Here is a 27,617-nt window from a genome sequence, read left to right as displayed (position 1 = left end):
AAAGGGATAGTTCACCCAAGAATGAAAATTGTCTCATTATTTACTCACCCACATGCCATCCCAGATGTGTATGAATTTCTTTCTTCTGCAGAACACAAACGAAGATTTTTAGAAGAACAGGCCTATCTCACCTATCAGTGATATGATAGGTATGGTTGAGAAATAGATGACTATTTAAGTCCTTTTTTACTATAAATTAAACTACAAACCCTGCCCAGTAGGTGGCGATATGCAAGAAGAATTCGAATTGCCAAAAAACTTGTTCTGTTTACTATTAGCGTGTTTTGAGTCTTGCTAGTACTTTGTGAATACGACTTTGTCTTCTCCTTTGGATTTGTTAAAAGAAACCCTGTACATATTGTTAATACTTATAAATAGATTAGCACACAGTGGGGTGTTTGGTAAAAGTAAGGAGCTCAACTCCATTTGTTTTCCTGTATATATTTTCGTTGTTTATAATCACATAGGGAATTTGGGAAGTTTTTTGTATTTTCTTTGTTTTATTTTTGTTTCGGTAAGTTATGGGACGGGTTAAGGTTTTGTTCATTATTTTGGCCTGGTCGGCATCCCGCATGTTCCCGCATCCACAAAATAAATACACAGTAAATCAAAGAAACAGGTCTCAATCGCAGGTCTTTTCTGTTGCGGCCTGACCCTGCACAGCCGTAACATCTCTTTCTCACACACACCTATCATTTAGCTTCTGAAGACATGGATTAAACCACTGGAGTCGTTTGGATTACTTTTATGCTGCATCTATGTGCTTTTTGGACCTGAACAGTTCTGTCCATCATTCACTTGCATTGTGAGGACCTACAGAGCTGAAATATTCTTCTAAAAATCTTCATTTGTGTTCTGCAGAAGAAAGAAAGTCATACACAACTGGGATAACATGAGGGTGAGTAAATGTTGAGAGAATTTTCATTTTTGGGTGATGTATACCTATAAGTCATATCATAAAGAGAACATCCTGGGCTTTTCTGTGATATCCCTATAGGGGAGTGCCCAATATGGTAAAATGAATACATGGTATAATAAGTGTATGACATTAATATAATATAATATCATATTGTTATATGTTTCTTATGCATCAAACACTACAATGTAAAATCTAAATGTCAAAACATTTTTATAGTATTATAATTATTATTAGCCTATTTTGATTTGATTTTTTAATTTTTTTGCTACACATCAGTGGGTATATATGAAAGAGGAGGAAAAAGATTAAGGAAGATTTCAGTAGATGTAGTTTACCTTGAGTATAAAATAAAACAATTACATGATGTGGTTCTAATATAATATAATATTTGTAATGCATTTCTTATGCATCAAACACCACAGTGAAAAAAATCTAAATGTCGAAATATTTTATTTGTTTAGCTATTTCATTTTTTTTTTTTTTTATTATTATTATTATTATTATTATATATTGTTTATTTATTTATTTTTGCTGCATCTCAGAGGGATGTACTGTAAATGTACAGGTATGAGTGGAAGAAAAGGGTTAAGGAAGTCATCAGTTGTTGTAGTTTACCTTGAGATACTCTTGAGACTCAACCCCACCGTGTCTTTACACACTTCACACACACTCGTCCTGTACCATAAGTCACTGTATGCTTGTGTTGGGCAGACTCAACCCTCCCACTGCCGCTCTCCGCCGAGAAGGAGTTTATTCACCGTCCTGTTGTAAATGTGTATGTGTTTGTCACTGACTGGTTTTATACTCACGTATTAGGAATGCCATGGCTACTCAGAATAACCAGGATTATTTCAGGTCGGTCAGCAGCGAGTCGACCACATACATGATGGTTCCGGCGAACAGCCGTGTTCGGGACTCGCCGTCAAAGTTATGGATCGCAATGGTCGTGATCGTGGTGGTCGTGCTGCAAATCGCCTCGACCACTGGGCTCTTTGTCTATTTAAATATGTCTTTATCGCAGGTAATGATTTTTGATTTTGCTTTTGACTTTGCAGTGATTTGTAGACACATGGGCGTTATCTCAACACTTAATGAGATGTAAACTTTAACAGAACTGTGGCATCATGAACGTGTTGTGGTACAAAACCGAGTGCGCGACCTAACTAGTTAGCAAGTTTACACGCGTTCGACGTGTCCATGATGCCCAAAAGTGCTGTCTAGGTAGGCAGCTCACTATGTTTTGTGACGCAGTCTTTTATAGTCCGCAACAGAGTAGAACTTTTACGAAGTTGAAGATTGGTGGTGTAGGATACAACGGGGTCAAAGCCCTCCGGGTGTAAAAGGCACATTTGATTTGATTTTCTCCCAAACCACTAAACTGCAACAAAAACAACTACAGAACTTTCTTAAAAACCTTTTAGTCACTATGCACTGCCAACATTTTAATATCTAAATGTTGCTTTCATGTAATTTGATCTAATATTTAATAACTGTCCAGTAAGTGAAAGGATAGTCCCCCCACCCCACATTGTTTTTCTTAACTGGGGGAATTAGATTTGTTTTTGTATTTTACAATCTTGATACCCTTATTGACCAAAAAATAAAAAAAAGAAAGAAAATAAAAATAAATAAAAAAGAAGCTAATTTTCCTTAAGGTGAGCCTTTAGCTCTATTAAACCCTACCAGCTTTTCTATAATGACAACAGGCAACTAAAACTGACACAGTCAAAGGGAAGCACAGCGTTCTGATTGTGGCTGATTGTGATGGGAAAATGGTTCATATCTTTTTATGTCATTTTGTCTGTACAGATTTGCTGTTTCATAAGGACTGATAAATAAAATGCTCCTATTTAATTAATCAACACCATGAATCGGATCAAACAATTATTTGATCTAATACTGGTTTGAATTAACATCAGTGTTGTCCGATTTATTAAAACTACTGAAAAACTGCAAAAACATGATATGCCAATCAAATGACACAAGAGATGAGTAAGTCGTGTATCTGCTTGAAACATTGTTTTCAGAAGTTCCCATGCATGCTTTACTTTCCAGTTTGGCAACATGTCATGATCAAACATGATACAAAAATAACAACAGGTGCACACAGTAGGTTGGAAAACAACATCAACATTCTTTAAATCTGTATTGACTTTGTTGGATCATTTGCACTTAGAAAAGGCAAAGATTCCTCCGCACAGTCCCACTTTTTGTAACTATGCATTTAAGTACAGTAATTACAATGTATGTGAATGAATTGGCCTATGCTGTATCAAACTAAATAATGCATGATAGCGCAGGCTAACTACTCACAGTATAAAACTTTTAGCACAGTATAAGTGTTTTGTGTGTTTTAGATTATACTGTAGGTGTATGAATAATTCTTACACTTAAGTCATAACTGATTTAGAAACTTAAAGGGATCGTTCACCCAAAATGGACATTTGGTCTTAATTTTTATTACTCTCATGTTGTTCCAAACCTGTATTACTTTTTTACTCACATGGAACACATAATATGATGTTAGGCACAATGACAGCCTCAGTCACCATTCACTTTCATTGCAATTTTTTTTTTCATACAATAAAGTGAATGGTGACTGAAGATGTCATTCTCTCTGACATCTCCTTTTGTGTTTCACAGAAGAAACAAAGTTGAATGTTGTTTTTAGTGTAATTATTATTGCAGTTTGTGAAGAGTTGTAATCACTACTAACACTAATAGTGTTTTTGATTAGGGACTGGGAGTCAAGCACACTCACTAACTGAGAATGTGCCAAAGACTATTTGGCTTTACAACAATATCTAGTGCATCTCCATTGTGTTCTGCTTTTTTGTGATGAAGTAATGCAATGTAGTCATACTCTGACACAGACTGCAGGCTATTGTATTGCTAATTAATCTCATAAACCATTGCCATAAATGGTTGCAGTGATTGTCTGAGCCCTGAATATTTACTCTATACACATTTTGTCAATTTCAAAGACGCGTGTGAAAACAAATCCAAGGTTACAAATTGGGCTGTATTTCACTATTTTTATTTCAATATCAAAACATAAAGTTGCCATTCGATCAGCATATCCAGTTAAGTGATACTGCTCGGTGAGATAAGATGGTGAGATAAGAAAATCATTTCAAATAAATGTTCTACCTCTGTGGGGAAAAAGAAATTGAGGTTAATTTATGGTCACACTCTGAGACTGTAAACACAATAGGGAGGATAAAGGGAGAAGCTCCCACGCAAGTCGCCTCTGTTGGAATTACATGGGGTTCTGGCTGACCTATTTATATGCAACAACATTTGACAAAACTCATTGAGTCTGGTTGTTGGGTTGGAAGGTGATTATGATATATGCAGTTTGGGTCAAAGTTGTGGTGCCGAGTTGTGACTATGGATATTTAAAACTACCAATTTTCATAATCGACTAGTCGGTGTTAAGGATAATAATGTATAACTATCCTCCGCTATGTTCACGTGACCCTGATCACACGTTTCAGAGGGATATACGGATGCTAAGCGCAGCATTTCAGGATATTCAACAAAACTACAGGCTAACTAACTTTAACATCTAATTGCACAAAAACTATCAAAGTAAGAGAAGTGAGAAAAAGAAAGGCTCCAATACAGAGTGGAACAAAATCGCTTGTGTGCATCCTGAACACAGAATGACGCACTTCAGTGCAACCATAGTCCTTCATGGTGATCCTCGCTGCGCATTCATAAGCAAGAAGGGGTCCACATCTAGTTCACGACATCAAGCAGTTAAAAACTTTTACTGCAACTATTTATTTAAGCAGTGTCAGACAGTATCAGCAAAAGACTTAAATTCATCCAAAGCACCTCACAAATACAGAAACATTACTCATAGCAGAGGATTTAACGTCCGACTGTGATCGCCTTGTAATGTATTGTTGATGCGACGCTTTGATGGCTGAAACAGCAGCAGTGCAAAAATGGACTAATTTTAAAGCATTGAAGAGATGAAACTTCTTGCAGAAGGTTTTACTGCACTGACTATTATTCACTTTTAAGCACAGCAAGCTATAGTCACGTAAAAACGTTCTCCAAGAAGTTGTGTCTCTCAGTTAATTTGAGAATTGCGTCTCCTTTTAAAACCACCACCACTAAAAATATCATTTTAGTAGTCGAACCCACTAATTAACTAGAAATCAGTTGTTGGACGACTATAGTCAATTAGACAACCACCGTGGCACATCCTTAGTTTGGACTCTAAGGACTGAGTTTGTATATAGTGCCTGCTTTTGGGGCAATACTTGTGGGATTTGTTTTGATTTAGCTGTTTATGCCAGCTCCAAAATCTTTCTCTCTTAAACAGCATGGTATGTGTGCAGTTGTGGATTGGCCCTTCATCAGCGATAACAGAAATTCATCGTAAAGTTATACCCTGCAAGCAAATGTTTGTCTCGTTTTCCTGGGCTCCCCATGGTAAACCTCCTGGTACATTTTCCACTGCCAAAATCCACAATGTCTCGCTCTCTCCTCCGCTTGTTTTCCTCTCTCCTTCGATTTCTGTCTTAATTTGTATTACATTTTCTTCTGTCTTTCCCTCTCTTTTACTCCCTCTCTCACTCTAATATCATGCACTTTATATAGAACATACAATTACAGCTAATTCTGGCAGCCTTTCTCTGATCATTTTTTTGCAGATTCAAGTTACACTATGTTTTCCAGGCCTAAGGAAGCCATGGATAGTTTCCAGTGTTACACAGACTTTTTTTTTTTTTTTTTTTTAAAACAAGGTTCAACCTTAAATGCCAAACTGACATGAGGATAAAGCTTTAGATACATTTCACTGATATGAATAGCTTTGAGCTATTTAAGACATTTTTATAATTTGCTGTCTGGGAGCCATGTTGAACATGCATTCAGACTGATTTGGGAGCGAAGAGCAGCTTTTAGTTTTTTAGTAAATAAGTAAATCTAAGCCAATCCACTTCACCAGCAGAGTATACTGATTCATTTCTTGGTATATATCATGTTTAATGCACAAGATACGTGATTTTATAATAAATCTGAGAGAGTTTTGAAATATCTCCTGGCCTATTTTTGAGGCCCTGGTTATGATGAAGTTTCAGTTGTACATATATAAGAATAAAAAAGCCTTAGAAAATATTATCAGAGCCTGCAAGGACAAACAAAGCCCTGGTTTACACCAACAGAACTGCTAATGAAATGATGCCACACCCTCACTTAGATCCATTAGTAAAGCATAATTATCCTTCCAATGGCATTTAAGGAAAATAATATTTCCTCTTTATTTGACAATAATCAGAATAAAAATTAAACATTAAAAGCACATACTTTTTTAATGTGATTAAGTCCAAAAGGAAGAATAAATGTATTAATTCATGCTATCCAATCAAGTGTCTTGAGTTTAAATTAGTTCATAATTACTCCAGGCTGTCTATGTCAAGTTTAATATCTGTATTAATTATGTACGGTGGAAAATCCTTCTTGAAGTGCATAGATGCTTTAGCAAGGCTAGACCACTGTTGGGGCCCCATTTGGATGGAGAAAAGAAGCCTGAATCCACTAACAGGCAAGTTGTTAGTATTCTGGAAGAGTAGCATTCAAGACAGAGTAGAAATCAGGCAGAACGGGACGGAGATGGCCCGAGACGTCTTAGAACACCCAGAGGGCTTCACAAACACATCACAATAGGCTCTTAATAAGGCCTGTCTTCATTGACCATTTACCAAAGATTTATGAGCCAATGAGAGAAGCCAAGACAAAGGTGATTATGACAGAAAGGATAGTTACCATTGGCAACTAGGGGTTTTGCCACACACAATGGCACCGGTCATTGTAAAGTTAAATGTTTGTGTGCACAGGTGCATACTAGGTGGCTGATGGCATTCCGAGTATGCGCTCCATCAGACAGTTTTGCTTGTAAAGGAAATTCTGTATGCATCCTACTCATACAGTCATGTGCTAATTTTAGAGAAATCAGCCACTGAAAGGAAAACACCTATTGAACTTGTTGACATAATTTTCATTGTGTAAGTCTAAATAAAACTCAACTAGAAACTCTGGTCAAAAAGGGTGGTTCCCCTTTTAATGTGACATGATTTATTGCATAAAAGTGATTGTCGACCCAAGGCCAGTATGGATTTCTATTACTAATACAGGTTGACTTATGTGTGGTCTTCCATATAGAAAGAGAGAGCACTCTCTTTGGAGCTCTTTGTTTGCCAAATGCACAAATTGAATATTTGGGTGGAACTTCCTCTAAAAACCTGCTTAGACAACCTGTTGTCCTCAGGGTTTTCTCTCTCTCTCTCTCTCTCTCTCTCTCTCTCTCTCTCTCTCTCACACACTCTCTCTCTCTCTCTCTTTCTTTTTAAAGGGATAGTTACCCTAAAATGAAAATTCTGTCATCATTAACTGTCCCTCATATAGATTTGAAACAATATGATGGTGAGTAAATGATGATGAAATTATAATTTTTTTGGTTAACTATCCCTTTAAGCCAGGCAACTCTGCCTGAAAGTTCCCTTTAAGGTTTAGCTGGGTATAGCTGGGCTCGAGCTCTCACAGATCATTTAGATCATGACCAACTTTCTGCTTTCCTTTCTTTGAGACCATGGGAGGGAACTAGAAAAAAAACATAGACATGGATTGGGGATGGAGGGAAAGAGAGAGAAAGCAGGGAGGACAGGGTGAGAAATTAGTGAGAGAGAGGTGCAGAGACAGAGATCCCCTGGCATGGATTTAAGTTACACGCCTGGTTTCTCTTATTTAATCCTTTCCCAAAAAAGCAATAGATGTGGAGTGAAGCAGAAAGTTCAGGGTGGCTTCTTTTCCCCAGCAAGAGGAATCGGGGCTAACACTGAAGCATTGTTCCCCACTTCCTGCTGCCCTCTCTGGAATCAAAAACCCTCAGCCCCTCCGGAGCACCACTAGTCTCGTTACCAGTGACTCAATACGACCATATATGTTGATTTTACATAAGTTATTTTACTGCATTTTCAGCCACATGTGCCATGATTTTGTTTGCTATAGCAGCCCATCTGTGATTGATTATGTATAGCAACTCAAGGATGTTGGAGTTTACATGTACAAAAGTTGGGGAGTAGTGGCATTGCACCAGGGTTGCTTAATTTATTTGGTATATATCATGATGACAGATGTTCATTTGCTGGCATGCACTTAATCACACCCTCGACAGTATGTCAAACTCCAGGTCATGTTTAACTTACCCATTTCTCAGAAACAAAAACCAGGAAGTAAAGAATTAGAAGAAGATAAGGTGTTTCCAGCCATCAATGCTTTGAACATGTATGCTCAAGCTCAAGCTATGACACATCAGGTAATTTGTGAACTCGTCATCAAACTGTGAGCTGTTCAGTGGTGTTTGTGTTAAATGTGACTTTCCACTGCTGCTTTAAAAACAGCCTACAAAGCTCAAATGGTAAATACAACCACGATCAGAGACACAAGCTGTTTTTCCACTATCAGTGGCGAACGATTTGTGGAACTGTTAAGATCTGTACCAATCCAGGTTCGTTGGCACAGTTTAGATTTCCATCATGGTGCTGAAATTAGGATTAGAACCGATTAACATTCTGCCGAGTTACTGGCAAGCGGCATTTCATATCTGCCATCTGCATCAATTCAAATGTGTTTACCTTTTCCTGTGCAACCTCTTATACATGTGTTCTGGTCGTGTGGAATCTAGAAAGTAGTCGTGCTCACATCATCAATGATGATCGTGATTTGGAGGTTGGTTTTTCCCTCTAAGGTTACAAATTTGTTTTTCAACACATATGGAAGAGTCTGCCCCTGTCCTAGAAGCATTTCCAGCACAATAACGTAGCAATTTGCTCTGGTCTAAGAACAGTCTCTCAAAATCAAGTACTCATCTTTCCTATTCCATAGTCAATAGTGAAACTGGTCTTAGATCAGCCCCGTGCTCTTTCTGTAAGTGTGGCCTCCTCGACATGGGGGATCCCTCAATACCTGCTTGACTCGCTTTGAAAACTGTAAAGCAGTGTGAGCTAAAGAAACATATGCTCTCTCCACACCTTCTGCTGCCACGCTCCACCGGCAACTGGAGAGTCATTAAGAGCTTTTGCGGACCGTGACTCCAAGCAATTTCTGACCCAAGGCTTCAAAATTACATCCAGAGGTCCTTAACTGGCGACATATATTTCTTGGAGAGACTCAGAGTAACAGAGCTGGAACCTAAGAGGACAGAGAGAGAGAGATAAATTGAACAGAGGTCTGGTCTCAAAACAATGTCATACGAAAGACTCTTGTAATATAGGACATACTGTACTTCTCCAGCTGGCTTGAGATGTTTGAGCTGAATTTGTACCCCACTGGCTTTCCATAGCAAGCCCCATTGCAGATGTCCTCATCTTCTTTCCTGGAAAGGGTCAAGAGGAAAGCATGCCCTCGTTTTGATCTTAAGCCTCAGCTTCAGCCTTGAGCCGATTGTTTCCTCATTGAGCCTCCCTTTAGCTCTCTGTTTATTGTTTCCTAATTAGCTTCCTAAATCAGAGTGCTTTCCCCATTGTTCCTAGGGATAAAGTTGCTTTAAAACTGCACTACAATGGACCCTTTTCACATTTTCGGATTTGGAACATGGAAGTAAATTACAGTGGGGTAAACTTTTATAGCAGTGAATAGGAGACCCCAGGAAATATTCTTTTTGCATTCCCATTTGCTCCAGCAAAAGAAAAAAAAATCCAATATTAAGTTTCCACAACTTTCCAAACGATTACAACAGTCAGAAGAGAGAAAGATCCCAAATTTACTGTCACTCCCTCAGCAGCTATATTTGAAATCTTTTTGCAGTTGTGATTACTCCGTTTTATTTCCCTGACATAAAAAAATGTCAGGGACATAAAACGTAAAAAATAATGTTATTATCTGAAAGCAAATTTTAAAAAACGTTGCTAGATTTAGGTAGCTAAATGGAGCAGAACCGCATTATCATAGGCTGTGAAAAGGGTCCATTTAATGGTTCCATGGTTACTTACAATAATCTAGAGTTCTCACAAATTATCCACAAACTTGCCACAAATTTGTGGCAAATTTGCCACTCGTTATTTTTACATGCAAATGAGCTTGTGATTTGCTGCAAATGTTTTCCAGAAGTTTTCAGCTCTTCGCCGGTAGTGGTGAACCTGTAGCAAACCTTTGGAAACAATGGATAATTTGCTGCAAAGCTCATTTGCGTGTGAATATGATCAGTGGTGAAGTTTGCAGCAAATTTGCAATGAACTTCCAATTTTTGCAAAAATGACTTAAGGCCTGGGTAAACGTTTTTCTGGTCGACCGCATTGCCTTTTAAAAGTATAATCTTTTGACTGCAAGTGATTATGAATGTGTTTGCCGCATGCGCACTATTACTGCTTTGTGATACTCTTTTAGTACAGTTAACGGCAGGCATATGGGTCGACGATGCACACAGACAGAGACTGTCCACATGTCGAGAAAATCTGGGTCACAGGTGTATAGTCCGTGCAGACTGTTCTAATGACAAATGTGCACAGACTGTGTGCGGAATGATCAGCAATACGGACAACCGAAGTATACTTTGACCTTCCATTCCCACTCCCTGGTATTGAAGCCTCACAGTAAAGCCACACTCAGACTGCTTTGTGATTGGGATTTGGACTTGTGTTCTGACTTTCATCCCATTGGCAGGTAAAAAACCAGGGGGTTACAGAAGAGCTGCGGTGCCTTGGTTTGCTCAACGCCCTGGATAAGGACAGGGACATTCCTGAAGACCTGGCTCAACTGTTTGGAGAGCCTTGCATCAAACTAGCTGAGGGTATCAAGGCCTATATCTCCAAGGTGAGTTGACAGCTTGATTTGATGTTGTTTTAATGCAAAACATTCCAGATCTTAATTTGTTGGGGGAATCTGTTGAGGCAAGCTATGTCTTAATAACAACTATTAAAAACATCTTATGCTTTGTCAGCACATGGGCACAGTTGTAGACAACAGTCACAAGTTAAGTTCCTCATAGCAAGAAACAACTTGCTATTACCATAAATGTGTCCAGGCAAGTGATTACAATCTCGTAAGGGAAGAAAAGTGGATGGTTGAGTCATGGGAGTGTTTTCAGGCATTTGTACTTGTATATGCAGCATTGTAGAGAGTGAGTCACCCCCCTGTCCTGATCATGAACCAGTCTAGCAGTCAGGGCTCAGATTTGAAGGAAATGGCTTGGTTTTCCCCTGGCATTGCTGGTTTGTCCTTCAGCATCCAGCTTTTCCCCTTACAACCTTCCAGTGCTCCTTACATTAATAAAATGAACATTCTGTTTGGACGCTTAGGGCTTTGTTCAGGTCCGGTTCTGAAGGTGTAAATAGACTTTCAGAGAATAGAGTAGTAAGGGCAAAATCACAAAAATGTAAAATATCTGGGGAAGCTTGCTTTTTTTTTTTTTTTTTTTTACTTGTTTATGCAGTTGCATGAAAGTGGAAACTAAGTTTTGAATTTTATGAATGGTATTACTTTTCAAATAATTTTCCATGTCACCCCTTTGTTTACCCAAGTCCCTCAGCTCTGGGAATATATGTTATCAGATTTTATGGAGCGTGTCTTCCTTGTCCCAGTTATCCCTTCACCCAACTGCTGTACGCAACAGCCTGTGCGTACCATCAAATCTTTCACTACTAATTGAGTGAGGCTGCAAACAATTTATTGGCACTCGCAGACAGAGGCATTTGCCTCTTAATTTGAAACACATGTGGCACTTCTGAGAGATGCAATTATGGTGCACTATAGAATTCCCTGTTCATTTTAGGGGTCAGTCACTGGAAAAATAAATAAGGATTTTGGACACGGAGAGCTTTGCCAATGAAACAAAAAATGTATGGAACAGACTATATATCAGTCCTACAGTACACAAAGTTTTTTTTGTGCATGCATGTTCATGTGTCAACACAAATTTGAAAATGAGATTTGTATTAAGATAGGTAGATATTTATATGCACAGGGAAAAAAACTGGTTGAACAAGCACACTCTGGAGGCTTGGGATCTTTCCCAAATTCATATCAGCATAAAGGTAAAGCACACGGAAAAAGAACGCGAGAAAGAGGGATATCGAGAGCGTGTTCGAGGGAAAGGCATAGAATGAGTCTGAAGAGATGGAGGAAATGCATGTTTCTGAAGCAAAGACCTTCAGAATCTAGAGAATGCTAGAACACCTGGTAGTTATTATAGAGGGCTCAAAAAAAAACAAAAAACAGCACATAAGAAAATCACCGCCCTACTCTGACGTCTTCAGATACTCGACTTTAGCTGGACCAAGCACTCAAACACATAAAGACATACAGTATACACAAAATGTTGACCACTGTTGCTTCCTGGCTTTCTGTGGCCCTTGTTGAGCTTTGATTTATAACTTCATGCACAATGACTGCTCAGCTAACAAGAGTCAAACCCTGCAGGAGATCCATAAATTCATTGAACAGATGCCTTTGTCCACCAAGAATCTCACACGCTTGCAAGCAGTGACCATAACAAATCATAAGACACTACAGTGTCTTGGCCAAAATGGATATGATCCAGCCCAGAAATAATATCAGCATTCCAAGGAATATTATGCTGAAACAGCACCTCAGTAGGACCCAAGGAGCAGCCACTCAAACCCTCTCAATATCCCTAAATCCCTGCTCAGTTTCTCGCAAAGCTAAATGGGATGTTTGTTCCCTCCACAGTCCCTGTTCTCTCCATGACTCGGATTCTCCTAATGACTCATTAGATAAGGAAGCATCTCGTCTTCGGGCACATATCCGGCACTGCAGCATCACCAGTACACCAGACCAGAGCCTGAAACAGATTTACGATGAAAGGCGTGGTCATATACGGGGCATTCCGCCAGCCACAAAATCTTCTGCTGTCAGCCATTTCCAGCCTCAGAACAAACACAAAGGCCATGTCTGTCTGCCCTCCAACCTTTATCTTCTGTACGATCATAGATCAAACATTATGTTTTCAGTGCTGTGGTGAGTTTTACTACATGTGGTTTGTTTAGATGAATGCATTTTATTGTTTGAGAAGAGTAAGGGAAAGAACAGCTTATAGTGAGACTGAGAGAGTTGATGAGAGAATGGCCTTGTAACAAGTAAACACAAGACTTGTTAGGGTGAAAAGGGAAAGAAAGAAATATAGACAAGTTAAAGTAATAGTCCAGTTGGTGTTCTCATGTTGTGCTATGTGTGGACTACACGATGGTTCACCTCTTGCCAAAAATGTGCTGAGCTCTCAAAGCTGGTATTACTTAAGAGTCGAATTTCAGTGAGTGCTCTGTAATGACCTTCCGTCTAACAGAGAGAAAAAAAGAGATTAAGTTGGGTTTAAATCCTCTGAAGTTATCAAGCCCATTTTCCACACCAAAAAGACAGCCCGTCAAATCCACCCTATGAAGGGTTACTGTGTCAAAAAGCCCTGACTAGAGAGGGAGCGAGGGAGGAAGATGTGACTACAGATATAACATTAACTCCCAGTGCTGTTTTTAAAATCTAGGTGAGTAGATACTGATGAGCTTATAAACATGTGAATGGAAAGACTTTTAAGGAGAGGGAGGGAAAGAGAGTGAGACAGATGAATTCTCACAGGATTTAAGGTCAGATCCAGTAGAATTTTGAGACCTGTAGTGGAACAGTGGGGTCCCTGGTGAAGAAGCCAGGGGACAGAGGAATGGGGCTGACCACAGACGGTAGCCAAGAATGGCAGGAAACAACTTATAGGCATACACACCCCACCCCCATTCATTTCAAGGCCAATAACAGGCTTGCACTGTTTTAGTATAGTGTCTTAGTATAGTCTGTATTAGTGGCTATCAGGAATTGGTATTATTAGCTACTTAACTGAACAAGGCTGAGTCACACAGTCCAAAGTCTAGTGCTTTGAGATTTATTGTTTGCTGTGTTCTGTGCCTCAAGGAAAACAGTTATCTATTAAAAATCCTGTTGTAGCAAGGGAGAGCACAGTGCTTTAGTTTCTCTGCACAATCTCTGGCACTAGTGCTCAGCCATATTAAAGTATTGGATTGCCATCTCTGCTAAGCTCAGCTGGAGAGGACGCTAATGGCTCTCTCCACATGCTGTGTGCATGCACTCGGCCTCTTCCTGTTCCATTAATGGAGGAAAAATTATCCTCGGCCGCGTGCCTTTTCTGGCTCACGGGTGCGAGGGCCAAAGGTTTAACACTGGGTGTGTTTATTGTTGTTGTTGAGGTCTTTGTATGGGTTTGTTCCCTGCCCTCCACCTTTTGAACTCCGTTGTGTTTTGCAGAAAACTTTTTTTTTTTTTTGCACGTTTTATCTAGACCTTTGACTAGACAAAAAAAACAAAAAACTTAATATACACAGGAAACAACAACAACAACAACAACAAATCCTAAAGAAATGTGTGCAGGATTCTGGCTGGAATTTCTGTCATAAATTGGAACTAATTCTAAAGGTTCCTGATAGGATCAACTAAGAATCATATAAGAATTGCATAAGATCGTGCTGGATAAATAGATGTTTCGACAGGAGTTTTTAAGTCTTTTTTGATTCTTAGAGTCCTGTTGGATATTGGGTAGTCTTAATCAGAACCTTACTGGACAGTTAAAGGAAATTGCAATGGGAGTGAAAGGAGTTTTACAATCCAGAAAGATTTTCTGTAAATTCCTTTTGATGTCCTACAGGGCATTTTATCCTATTTAGAAACATAATAGCTCTTTTGGGAACTGTGTGTTCAGAAAGATCAAGTTTTTGTTTTGTGTTATGATGGAATGCTGTTAGAAATTTCCCTTTAGGATTGGTTATCTTAGAAATTGGAGCTAACAGCTAACAGACTGGTTATGTGTCTGTTAGTTTTAAAAATAGGGAAGAGAGGAGTTTGATGTTTAGGAAGCTCCATTTATGGCTAGATCTTACATACCATGCTTTTCTTTCTTTCTTATTTATTTCTTTCCCCCACTTTTCTTTCTTTTTATTTCTTTCTTTCCCCTTTTCTTTCTTTCTTTACCTCTCTTTTCTTTCTTTACCTGGTCAGAAATCCATCTCTGCAGTGGCCTGTGTGAGATTATGTCATGTTATAAAGCCTGCAGGCACTCGGCTGTCTGATGAATGGAGAGGAGAGAAAGACAGCCAAGAACAACAGAGACTCCATCACAAAATTACTCTTGGATGATGGCTAGACAGATAGGGACTATTAAGGTGGGAACAGGAGAGAGAAAGAGAGATTGTGAAAGAATAAAATTATACCTTAAGAAACATATTTCTTTAAGTTGTTTTATCAAACACAGTTATGTGAAGTATTTTAAATTGAAGTGTTTGCATTAGAATGCAGTCATATTTTACACAGACTGTAATACACAACAACTGAATGCAACATTAAAATGTACTGCAAAGCAGATAATTTTATAGTTTGAAAATATCTGAATGCCAAAATGCTCCAAAACTGAGTTGAACTTTGCCTTGTTACTTAGTAATTTTTTGAAAACTGAATGGCTTCTTGAATTGTTTGGCCCACACTTTACAAGTTTACAAGTTACAAGATTTCTCACTGACTTCTCTTTGTTGTTTTCCAATTGTGCTCAATGATGTCTGGTTTTAGCACAGTGATTACATTCCCAACTACAACTGTACATTTTTAACAAATCATCAGTAGTTTTCTATTTGTTTAATTTGGTTAAATCAGTTATGTGTTGGAGCCGAGATTGGCCCAGAGGCAATGGAAATAAACCAGTAAGAAGAGTGTTGTTGGTTCAAGCCTCAGCCACTAATGATCTAAATACGGGGGTGGGGGGCTGGTTGAAATGTGGCCTTTACAGGTGACTGAAAAATTGCCCTTGAGCAAGGTGACCCTAAAACTATTCTTAGTAGTTTTGTACTGTGGCTGACCCTTCAGCTCAATGCAAAGTGAACATTTCTGTGCTTAGAAACTGCTGTCTTAAAGGGTTGTAAAGAAAAAAATTAGTCCTATTTCTGTTATAAAATGGTCAATTAACTTATGTTGCACTGTTTTATGACTTGAGGTAAACTTTAACCATAATCAACAATGCCTGGAAGACAAGAAACAGAAACCAAACGAGGAAAGACACTCTTACAAAACTGAATCATCCAGTTTCACATTCCTGTTAATAATCTAGAATTTGAGGAGTCATCAAATGTCACTCAGTTTCCTCAACTAATGGGACTTTTTGTGTATGTCACAGGTTACAGACAGTATCATCTCTAAACAGGCTTTACAAGGTGAGTATGTAACACTGTGTAACAATTTTTATTTTATTTTTTTTTTTTTTTTGGTTCCTGGGTAGTAAGTGTTATTTCCTAATTGCTTATGCCTCAAAAGTATAGAAAATGGCTATTATTACCCACAAACATTGCTTTTGTGACCAGGACGGTGATATTTTGAAATTTACCTATTTCCAATGAGAAAATGGGAACGTCTTTTCGTTCACATAAAGTCAGAAAAAAAAACATGAATCCAATTAACATGTATTTATACTAAAGTAATACAAAAATGACTACAAAAGTTTAAGAAGTAAGTAGTTTTTCAAGATTTACAATTATATTTTAAATCACTTTCACGAGTCAGCTCCCAAATATAGTCTCCCATCATGTTCTCATTATACTGTCCTTGGTAGCGGTGTTCAAAGTCCAGTATATCCTGATGGAAGCGCTCGCCTTGCTCCTCCGAGTACGCTCCCATGTTCTCCTTGAATGTATCAAGATGAGCATCAAGGGTATGGACTTTGAGGGATTTCAGAGGTGGAGCTGAGGAGAGAAACCCATACTACCCCAACCAAAAAGACCTCAATGACTTCATTAGATATCTTGGTCTCACCAAGTCCAATGCCGAGCTGTTGACGTCTAGGCTCAAGCAGTGGAACTTGTTGGATGAAAGTGTGCAAGTCGCAGATCAGAGGAAGCGTCACCAACCTTTGTCCAGCTTCTTCACCCATCAAGATGGGCTCTGCTTCTGCCACAATGTGACCGGTCTGTTCGAGGCAATCAGAATCGCCTGTAACCAGAATGAATGGCACCTCTTCATTGACAGGACATCCAGGAGCCTCAAAGCCATGCTGCTTCATAATGGTAACAAGTACCCGTTTCTTCCCCTGGCTCACTCGGTGCACCTCAAAGAGGATTACAACAGCATCAAGACCTTGCTGCACGCCTTGAAGTATGATGAGTACGGCTGGGAGGTGGTGGCATTCCTGATGTGTCTCCAAGGTGGTTTTACAAAGTTTCCCTGCTATCTTTGCCTTTGGGACAGCAGGGACACCAAGGTGCACTACCACAGGCGGGACTGGCCACAGCGGACCGATTTCTCTGTGGGGAGGAACAACGACAAGTGGGAGCCACTGGTGGACCCCCGGAAGGCGCTGATGCCACCACTGCACATCAAATTGGGCCTTATGAAACAATTTTTCAGAGCTCTAGATAAGGAGTCGGTAGCCTTCAAGTACCTTCAAGATTTCTTCCCTAAGCTGTCTGAGGCAAAGGTCAAAGCTGGTGTCTTTGTCGGACCACAGATAAAGAAGATCCTGGAGTGCAATTAATTCCCCAAGAAGCACACTAGTAAGGAGAAAGCGGCTTGGAACAGCTTTGTCGCAGTGGTTTGGGGCTTCCTGGGCAATCACAAGGCCGAAAACTATGTGGAGCTCGTTGAGACTCTGGTGAAGAACTACGGCACAATAGGCTGTAGGATGTCCCTCAAAGTCCATATCCTTGATGCTCATCTTGATAAATTCAAGGAGAACATGGGAGCGTACTCGGAGGAGCAATGCGAGCGCTTCCATCAGGATATACTGTACATTTGGGGGCTGATTCGTGAAAGTGATTTACAGTATAATCATAAATCTCAAAAAGCTACTCACTTCTAAATATTTTGTAGTCATTTTTGTATTACTTTAGTATAAATACATGTTAATTTGGATTCATATGTTGTTTTTTCTGACTTTATGTGAATGAAAAGACACAAATTCACCCGTTTTCTCATTGGAAATAGGTAAATTTCAAAATATCACTGTCCTGGTCACAAAAGCAATGTTTGTGGGGAATAATAGCCATTTTCTATACTTTTGAGGCATAAGCAATTAGTAAATAACACCTACTACCCAGGAACAAAAATTGTGTTACATAGTGTAATCAGTTATTTCTCCAATGAGAAACACAGTTTGCTGTAATCACCAGTCCACATGATAATTAGTCTACAGGGCATCACAAAGTCCAAGAGACATCAGGAACAATGAGACAAACACAGTAACAAAGCTTTTTACAAAAACAACGCAAGACTGGTTAAAGTCTCTTGTGCTACACAACACTAATTACCTTTTATGATGTATTTGAATACGCTGACTGTATATACTGTCTTTTTCTCCATCAGAAGCAAGAGCCATGCCTCATGCATATAATACATCAGGGTCAAAGTTCATGACCACAGTGACACAGAGGCCATCAGCCCACCTGACCCTTAGCAGTCTCCCAGGTAAGCTTGTCCTATGTGTGTGTAAGGTTTGAATCTCATGAAAACATGTCCAGCTTACATTTCTGAAAAATATGGGAAAAAATTAATTATAATTTGCATAAAGAAAACTAAGCCTATTTTTTAGGACCCCTGAGATTTTTGCATTGACATTTTGATGGCAATTAAAAACATTTATTCCAAAATTACCATAACGCATCTAGACTTATAGTAATTAGTAAAAGAGTTACCATTAAGTACTGTAATACAGTATTTTTTTAATACAATGATTTTCTTTTTTTCTTTAAATCAGCTAATGGTAGTACAACACATATTACCATTATGTACAAATACTTTACAATGTAAATAATGTTTTAAATAATTGCATTACTCAGCTAAGCATCACACAAGGAAATTATACCAAGTCAAACTGGCTTTGTTTCTGGAGCACGAGTCACGAGTCTGATCGCTAAACTGCAAGGGAGTGTACAGAACACGTTCTCTTTCTTACACATCCTTCATTTCTATGCTTGGCATATGCATTATTATTCACAAAAACTGTCTGCACAATGCTGGATCATGACACAATAATGGATCATGTACAAGCACCATAAAAACATTGCACCACCTGCCAGCTTCAAAAAGCCAAAACTGTTTAATCCTCAGGAACATCTATATTAATGATAGTGATAGCAGTGGGCTGTCCTACACATCTGTAGTTCATATGTGGTGTTAATCTTTTTTGTCAAAAGAAGGGCCCCCTTAAAACTTTTAAAGCAGTAAATTAAAGAGCATGTCTTGCATGATATTGATCTTCATTGAGGAATGTGGCTCACTTGGTTTTAGGAACAAGCTGCCTGTTCCCTCTGGGTCCACTTCACCTCCATTCCTCATTCTCTCTCTCTGTTCTTCGATTTTTCACTCTGTCCATTTCTTCCTCTCCTACACAGCCATACCTTCCTGTTCCGATCTCTCCTGTACTCTTAAGTCAACCTACCAATCTTTCATTCCTCCGTTTTACCTTGTAAATTATGCCTTTCCTTTTTCTCCACCTGCTCATTGTCTCTGAATCTTCTCTTCTTCTTTTTTTTCTTTTTCTCTTTTTTTTTTTTTTTTTGGTCATTGAATGATTTATTTGCTTTTCCACATTTTTAAAGTAAACATCAAATCAAAATGTACCCTATTTAGCCGTTCTTCTTTGTAATCTTTCATCACAATGTAATTACTTGCCCTGCCACTGTAATGACTTTCCTTTTTGGCTGACGTTGCCTAAGCTGTATGAGCTATTGGTAAATGGGCCATTTAGGCATAATTTAAGGCTACTGTTTTAGGTAATGCATTCTGGAATGGAACACCTACTTTTCACAATCCAATTAAAACTCCTCCACACATTACATGTCTTGTTTCACTCAGAAATATATCACATTACAGAAGTAAAATCGGTTGCGAATGTCATTTCATGTTGACTTTACCTCCTTCTCTCCCTCTTTCTCAGGTGGTGCTCTGTACTCGACCCCTCAACCAGACCTGCACCAGTCCTGCCGCCATCCAGTGCGCTCCTGGGCCAATCAGAGCTTCGGCGCCCATCTGCACAACATGACGCTGGCCAATGGACGACTTCGTGTACCCCAGGCTGGCCGCTACTACCTGTATTCCCAGGTGTACTTCCGCTACCCCTCCCCCAGTGAGGGCGATCAACACAGCGCGAGCCACCAGCTAGTCCAGTGTGTCTATAAGAAAACCTCCTACCTGAGGCCCATTCAGCTTCTGAAGGGTGTGGGGACCAAATGTTGGGCACCTGATGCAGAATACGCCCTTCATTCCGTGTACCAGGGCGGCCTGTTTGAGCTGCAAGCAGGCGACGAGGTGTTTGTGTCCGTCTCTTCGCCCAAGATGGTGTATGGTGAGGATTCTTCTAGCTACTTCGGAGCTTTCCGTCTGGACCTGTAAAAGCATACCGGAGGAGGTTCGCCAGGACTACATTACCCCGAATGCACTGGGCGAATCATTTTGGGGCTGCCACACAAAGAAAAGACTTATCATTTAGTCTCTCCTTTCTATAAAACAGATATTGAATATGTGAAGGATGCATGAATGAGCGACATTCGGATATGGTTGACAGAGGAATGTATGTATATTTCTACAATCACATCAAAGATGTGACTTTGAAACAGTAGCAAAAACAAGCAGGATGAATGCAGAGAAACTCACGCAAGATGAATCTGTGCCAGTGGTGTATATGTTTGATGTGGGAACTAAAGTCTCCCCTGTCTGCTGGAGGGAAATATTTTTGTGCACCATGGATCTACCACAGAATTTTAAAAACAGAGATATGAGAAGAGAACGATGACAGCGGGAATGTGGAGGAAAGAGAGGGGAAGTATGCAGCTCTACCAGCCTCAAAGAAGCATCCTGGCATGTTGCAGTACATGTGGAATTCTTCCTGTCATTGTCAAACCATTCAAGCAGCATGCCCTGACATAAAAAGACCTTAAAAAAAAAACAGTGATGACACACACACACACACACACACACAAACAGAATTCCCCTTTTTGCATACATTACATTTACATAGACACCCACGCTCATAAGATTATTTACGGCTTCCAAACATGCAAAATGCAGACGTAAAATACAACAGATTTCAAATAAATCCAAAGCACATGTGTTTAGTCTTGCAGTCAAACACAAATCACACAGCAGTCTTCATTCAATCATCTTACTGTACACTTTTAAAAGACACAGATACACCTGCAAACACCTGCGCACACACACACACACACACACACAGTCTTCCTCTGCTGTCTGGTCTGGGGTGCTGGAGGAAGTGCTGTCAGGGAGGGGGCGCACAGAGGAACGTCGACTGTCTAAAAGGTTAAATACACACTACAGCACGCTGTTTGTTCAAATATCACGGCCATTCATATCATGCTTTGTTTTTGCTAATGCTGCACACACATACAATCAAGATCTCAGCGCCCTGAAGAAATAATTTCCTGACCAGTGGCACGTCATACATGTGACTTCCATCTCTCTCTCTCTGTGGTTGGTTGGTTCAGCCTGTGTATATATTGTATTTAACTGAGAATCGTGTGGTTTGGAATTGAATGTACAAGCGTTGTAATGCTGGATTTTCTACTAAGGTTTGTTTCTTTTTTTTTTTTTTTGGAAATCAAACAATGAGCTTCTCACTGTAATGTAAACAGCCTCGAAAAACTGACGTTCTCCAAACGAAGCAGCACTCTGAAAGAGAAATTGGAAACTCTATATTAGCCAGCTTTTCTGTGGAAAAAGTGTTTGTTTCAAGGAGGAGAGGGTGGGGTTATAACTTTCCACTGTAAATGGTCAAATGCTGCAACTCTGTCACAATGGTGTTGCTCCAATCTAACAAAACACTTTCATTGTAAACCGCAAATGGGTTTTCTTCTTTCTGGACTCTGCTCCAGTTTTTACTGATAAAGTCAGTAAGCTAATGGACCTCTGCCAAGACAATGCCTTAAATCACTTTATACACAGAGAGCGATTGAGCCAAGATGCTTTGTGGCATTTAGATATGGCCCCAATGTTAGTTATACCACACATTACAAAACATCATTCTGTCTAGCTGTTATCAGCAATTTGTCTGGATTAAGGAACTTGGAAGTAGATTTAATCCAAAGGGGAAAAACAGGTTATTCTTTAACGGTTAAAGCTTTCTGATGCTTTCAGTGCAAAGGCATTTCACTTGGTTTTACTGAAATGCACAATAACACTAAACCGGAACATGATGTTGTTTTAACAGTGTCATAAAACTGTTATAACATGCCATAATTGTGACCTATTAGAACTGACTTTGCATGAGTTTTTAGAACAGCAAAATAATTTGAAACATAACATTACTATTGCTTCAGCTGCATACAGGCTACATGGTTAGAAACAAACGGTGATTGAAATTAGTAGGCCAGATACCAGAAGCTATTTAAATAAAAGTTATTTACTGTAAATACAAAACACATGATATTTGTAAAGGAAATACATTTATTTCAGACTGACGGGAAAATAAACTAGACGGAGTAGCTCTGCAGTGCACCAAAAACAGAAACAGGTTCCCTGAAGGTGTATTGTGACACACTCTTCTAGTATAGAGAGGACTGTTAATATTACAGGTAGATCTACGGTAGTTTTGTCACATCGCAATGTGCCTTTTTACACTGATCTAAGGTTCACAGTTTACAGTAAGGCTCTATTTGTTATGCATTGGTATCATGATCTCACAATGAACAATATATTTTTCAGAATTTAACTATCCAAACACTAACCCTGCATTTGAATGTGTATGCTTAACTACTATGTCCTTGCGCAACCCCTCGTCCTTCTGCGTGGACTGTGTTACGCTATGCATAATTTCATTTCATTTAAACTGACTGATCTGAGTTCAGAACACTTTGGGCTGTCAGTAAAGGGCTAAAATTTTGACTTACAGAGTCATGTGACAAAACAGCATGGCACCGATCTCGGCGAAGTTTGTGTTTGGGAGATACGCCAACAAAACTACATCTGGTAAGAAACCTAATTATGTTTTTACATTGAAACCTGTTTGAGTCAAAAGATTAGAGTCACTAGTTTCATCCAACATGCCATTTTGACAATTTTAGCGATTTATTGCAAAACGGCACACTGTTAAATACAATGGGCACTGATGTGGACAATAGGATTTTTTTCCTTAGAAATCCTATATTCACTGTGCAATATCACATTGAAAATCAATGTGTTCATCCAAAAGCTGAAAATGTTTTAAATGGAGTTAATTGGATGAAAATAGTCCAGTGCAGACAGACAGCACACTGGAGGTTAAGTCATTCACTAAATAGGGAGCAAGGGAGCATACTATATCTTTCCTATACAGCCAAGTACATTCGCTCCAAACCTCCAACTAAAAGATCAGTTTCAGGCTGCAGATGATGTTTGGACCACTCAGCATGGTTGGCAGATATGGCAAAATGGTAATCAGTACTTAGATTCAGAATTTATAATGCTTAATTTTATTTTAACATGGTTGGCAGTGATTAGACAATGCTGACCATTACTTTGAATCAGAATGAATTATACTAATTTCCGAATGGTAAAATGCTTCAGCAGTTGCTATCACTTGTTTGTTTGACAGTGCAAAAAGGGAGAACATTGAGATTTTGTTGCCAAAGAAGAAAATAAAACATTGTAACATAGAAGTAAAATTAAGTCAAATCATTTTTATTTGTATAGTTGTTTTTATTTGTGCTTTTCCCAAAACACATTGTTCCAAAGCAGCTTTACAGCTGTAATGTTTATTAGGGGCTAGTAAATAGTGACAAATCAAATCAAATTGTGAAATGAAAAATGTACACAGCAGTCGCTTGGGTCTCAGGAGGATATAGTATGCCAAAAACTCTATGCCAATGGAGTAAGGTGTCCGAATCCTCAGTATTCATAAAAAGTAGGCAAGAAATACCTGGATGACCTATTTATCTAGTGAGATTCTGAAGTGTGCTTCCACTGGACATTTTACTATGTCGTAATGCTACGGGAGCTGACTTAACATTAGATTAAAAAAAATAGAAGTCAAACTGCAAGTCAAGTGTCTCCTTTCAACTGTACATTTTTTAAATACCAAGAAATTTGTTCCTTGTGATTAAATTGTACTTGTTTTACAAAATCAGACTAAATTATATCCGTGGCTGTTGACATGATTTATATTCAAGTCACAGGACAATGCCCACGTTCTGGGATGATGTGCGGGAATGTACTCATAACACTGCTCGCCTGCATAACTAAAAATTTACAAAATTTACATTATTAATGGAGAGGTGTGTTCTTCTTCAAATGCAGTACATACTCTGACATTATAAGGGATAAATTCAACCCAGACTTCAGATCAGTTTTGAAGCCGTGATCATTGCCAAATACCTATCAGCCACTTTATCATTTAGAAGCCCCCTGAGCCCAGTGAGGCCTTGCACACCCTCACTAATAAACATCCATCTAAAAAGATAACAATGCATTTCTAAAGTATAAACTGCAATTTTCCTCCCACTGTTTCAAAAGAAAATTGGATGCTTACATTTGTAAACATTCCAGAAGTTCAAGTAATCCCACCAATCCCAATCATTATCCCTGCTTATTATCCAAGTCAATCTCCTCTGGCCCGTCCAGGGCTTTATGTGTGTGTACACAAGTGGAAATATGTATCTGTAGAACATAGAGGTCGTGGTGGGGTGAGGGGTGGCCAGCATAGAGAAATATGGGAGATTGCAGCAGGACTTGCCCTCTGAACCGCAAAGCACCACAATGTGAACATAGAAGAAAAATGGATGTTAGGTGTATTTGTGCATGAGCGTGTGTTTTTTAATTAAGTGCTCGAGTGGTTTCGAAAACATTGGATGTAATGGATTGCATGCCCACTTTAAACAAAACTCTCACTGAGCTCTGGAGAGACTTTATGGGACTGCTGTGAAAAACTGGAGGGAGTTTAACACATTAAAATCCAGTGAGCAACATGAACTGTCAGGCGAAACAAAAAGTCTATTGTTTTCCTTTTCCAGCGAGAGCTGCAATACTTTATTTTTTTTTTTTTTTTTTTTTTGCCTTGGGACTGTTAAATTCTCTGACCACCAATCTCTGGGTCTTCTAAAATTTTCCATGTAAAGAAAGATGCACTGTTTACCAACGTTGCGCCTCCATTTTGGTAAGAATGTACTGATATCTCTCACTTTTTATTGTGTCATTTTACAATGTCTGATCTTTGTCCTTAAAACATGTGCTCGAGATGTCATTTCCAATCATTAAAGTGCCTTTTTTAAAATCATGAGTCATCTTTTGATCATTTATTTGCTAGGTTTTTGTGCATTTTTGCCCGTGCGGATGGCCAGTATCACAATTTCTTCACTGCTTTGTTTTCTCACAACCAATAGCTCATTTATCCACCTACACAAACACACTGTTCTAACAAGGAAAATGCTTTCACACAGACTTAGCTACAGTATGTAAACGAAAACATAACATAACTATTCATTGTATATGCATTTTTAGACAAAACATTTTTATAATAACTTTGGATATATGAATTAGTGTGGAACTTAAATTTTCTCAATGTGGACAATCCAAATATCCAAAAGGGAGCTTTTGTCAGATTTACCTCACATCTGGGGACAAATGTGTCACATATAGTTTAGTATTTACATACAAAAACACAGACACAGTGCTGGTTAGTAATGAACTACACGTAATCTGGATTACATGATCAGAGATTTTTACAAAAATCATGTACTTATTTATAATTATGATTATTAATTGTTTGTACATTACATTTTCAAATGTGTGTAATCTGATTACAGTTACTTTGTGGATTACATGATTACATATACATTACATTACCTATCAAGGACTGTCAAATAGCAAATTGTTTGATTTTGTGTTTACTAATGTTTAATGAAAGTTGGTATTTTTATCTTTTTAGAATAATAAAAAAAATCTTTATTTTAGATCTTAATATGGATTGTTTTTCCATGGATGTCCCCAAAGAGAGGTTTTGTCAGATTTACTCACTTCTGGTGACAAATGTGTCCCCAAAGTACATTGTAGCTAAGTAAACAACACACACACACACACACATTTACTTGACTACCTAAATGAGGACACACTTTAAACCATTTCAATGACGTGAACAATAACAAAGGAATTAGAATGCTACTGCGCACCTCTGTTCCTGAAGCATTTCCGGTAGCTGCATTTTTATAACCCAGATCTGTCAAAGCAAAGACTAGTGCATACTTTTAGAGATTAGATGCTCACAATTATTTCCTCAGCGGCAAGGTTGGGAATTTTGGATCGCTCCTATTACAATCAATGAAGCTGTTAACACTGTAAGAGCATGACTTGCGGACAAAGTAAGGGGTTTTTTTTATCATAAAAAAAAACTTTCTTAGTGTGTCTCTTTCTTCTGCACTAGCATTTTTACCGCTCCAGCTACTCTGAGACTTATGTTCATTTTCTTGTTCAAAAGCATCTGCTAAATAACTAAATGAAAATTAATTCATAGTCAAATAGTCACTTTGAGAACCTGTAAAGAAATATCTCTGACTTCACTAGCCAGTTAAACTCTACCTATCAAACTTACTATTCACCTACCAGAGATTAGATGTGTGCTGCAGTTTTTAGTATTGCACGTGTCCTGCAGTCTTGCTTCAATGCAGCGGTTCATGCGTCAATTTGTGGTTGCTTTTCAGCAATCCAAACACTTTAATTTCAGTTAGTTCCAGGCATCCGGCGAGCATCCGGGACCAAACAACATTTTAATAAAGACATTCTATTACAATCGTCTTAACGTTATTATTGTTAATTGTGTTAAATGCACTGTGAATGAAGCGGTAACATTTTATTATAAGGTTCCATTTGTTAACATTAGTAAACATGAACTAACAATAAACAATACTTTTACAGCATTTACTGATCTTAATGATAATTTCAACATATACTTAAACATTTTTAAAATCAAAAGTTGTCCTTATTAACATTAATTAATACACTTGAACTAACATGAACTAACAACGAACAATTGTATTTTTTTTTAACTAACATTAACAAAGATTAATTAACACTGTAAAAAATATGTTGTTAATTGTTTGTAATCTTTTTTTTTTATTCGTCACCATCAACTTTGAGGTTGTCCCTGGACATTAGGGTGACCTGACTTCCCCATTTTTTTATAGAATTCGCTATGCGGGTTGTTTTGAACGATCGGGAATAACAGGGACATTTCCGGGGACAGTCCCGGTTTTTGGTGGTCTGTCCCCGACTGGAGCTGTCCCCGGAAATGTCCCTTTTTTCTGCTCGTTCAAAACAGCCTGCATAGTGAATTATATTACATGGCAAGAAATGTCTCTGTTATATGAAGCATAACCCTGGTTCCCTGAGAGGGAACAAGATGCTGCGTAACTGCTATGGGGACACGCCCTGAGTGTCACGTGGTCTGAAGCCCTTATACAATCATGCCAATTTTTTGGCTGATTCCGCTTAGCAACGTCACCAGGGAGCTACGTCAGGAGCTCCATAAAGGCGCTCGCTTCGCGCCATTGCGTCAGATTTTCTGTAGGAAGGCACGAGTCAATCCAGCTACTAGAGAGTATGGTAAGCTTATGCAGTGTCTCGTTCCCTCTCAGGGAACCAAGGTTACACTTCATGTAACCGAGCTGCGTAATCGCTATGGGGAATGATGTACATTCACGCCATGCGAACAGAA

General features: G+C 38.8%; 1 protein-coding gene across 1 annotated transcript; it reads left to right on the top strand.

Moving 5' to 3' along the window:
• Positions 1 to 1,600: 1,600 nt before the first annotated feature.
• On the top strand, positions 1,601 to 24,980 carry LOC127440960 (tumor necrosis factor ligand superfamily member 10-like). The gene is made up of 5 exons (XM_051698057.1): positions 1,601 to 1,940; positions 10,595 to 10,744; positions 16,110 to 16,146; positions 18,287 to 18,388; positions 19,860 to 24,980. The coding sequence occupies exons 1-5, from the start codon at positions 1,743 to 1,745 to the stop codon at positions 20,312 to 20,314; spliced, it is 942 nt and encodes a 313-aa protein (XP_051554017.1). The 5' UTR covers positions 1,601 to 1,742; the 3' UTR covers positions 20,315 to 24,980.
• The last annotated feature ends 2,637 nt before the right edge of the window (positions 24,981 to 27,617 follow it).

The sequence above is a fragment of the Myxocyprinus asiaticus genome, chromosome 1, assembly GCF_019703515.2.
Source record: "Myxocyprinus asiaticus isolate MX2 ecotype Aquarium Trade chromosome 1, UBuf_Myxa_2, whole genome shotgun sequence".
Taxonomy (NCBI): domain Eukaryota; kingdom Metazoa; phylum Chordata; class Actinopteri; order Cypriniformes; family Catostomidae; genus Myxocyprinus; species Myxocyprinus asiaticus.
The sequence above is the reverse complement of the archived record's forward strand: the minus strand, read 5'-3'. Positions and strand labels throughout refer to the sequence as shown.

What these genes read in the sequence shown, in the direction of transcription:
- LOC127440960 (XM_051698057.1), top strand. Translation starts at nt 1,743, where the DNA reads ATGGCTACTCAGAATAACCAGGATTATTTCAGGTCGGTCAGCAGCGAG. An exon ending in TCAAGGCCTATATCTCCAAG is followed by an intron (nt 10,745 to 16,109) that starts GTGAGTTGACAG and finishes TGTATGTCACAG; the next exon opens with GTTACAGACAGTATCATCTC. An exon ending in CTCTAAACAGGCTTTACAAG is followed by an intron (nt 16,147 to 18,286) that starts GTGAGTATGTAA and finishes TTTCTCCATCAG; the next exon opens with AAGCAAGAGCCATGCCTCAT.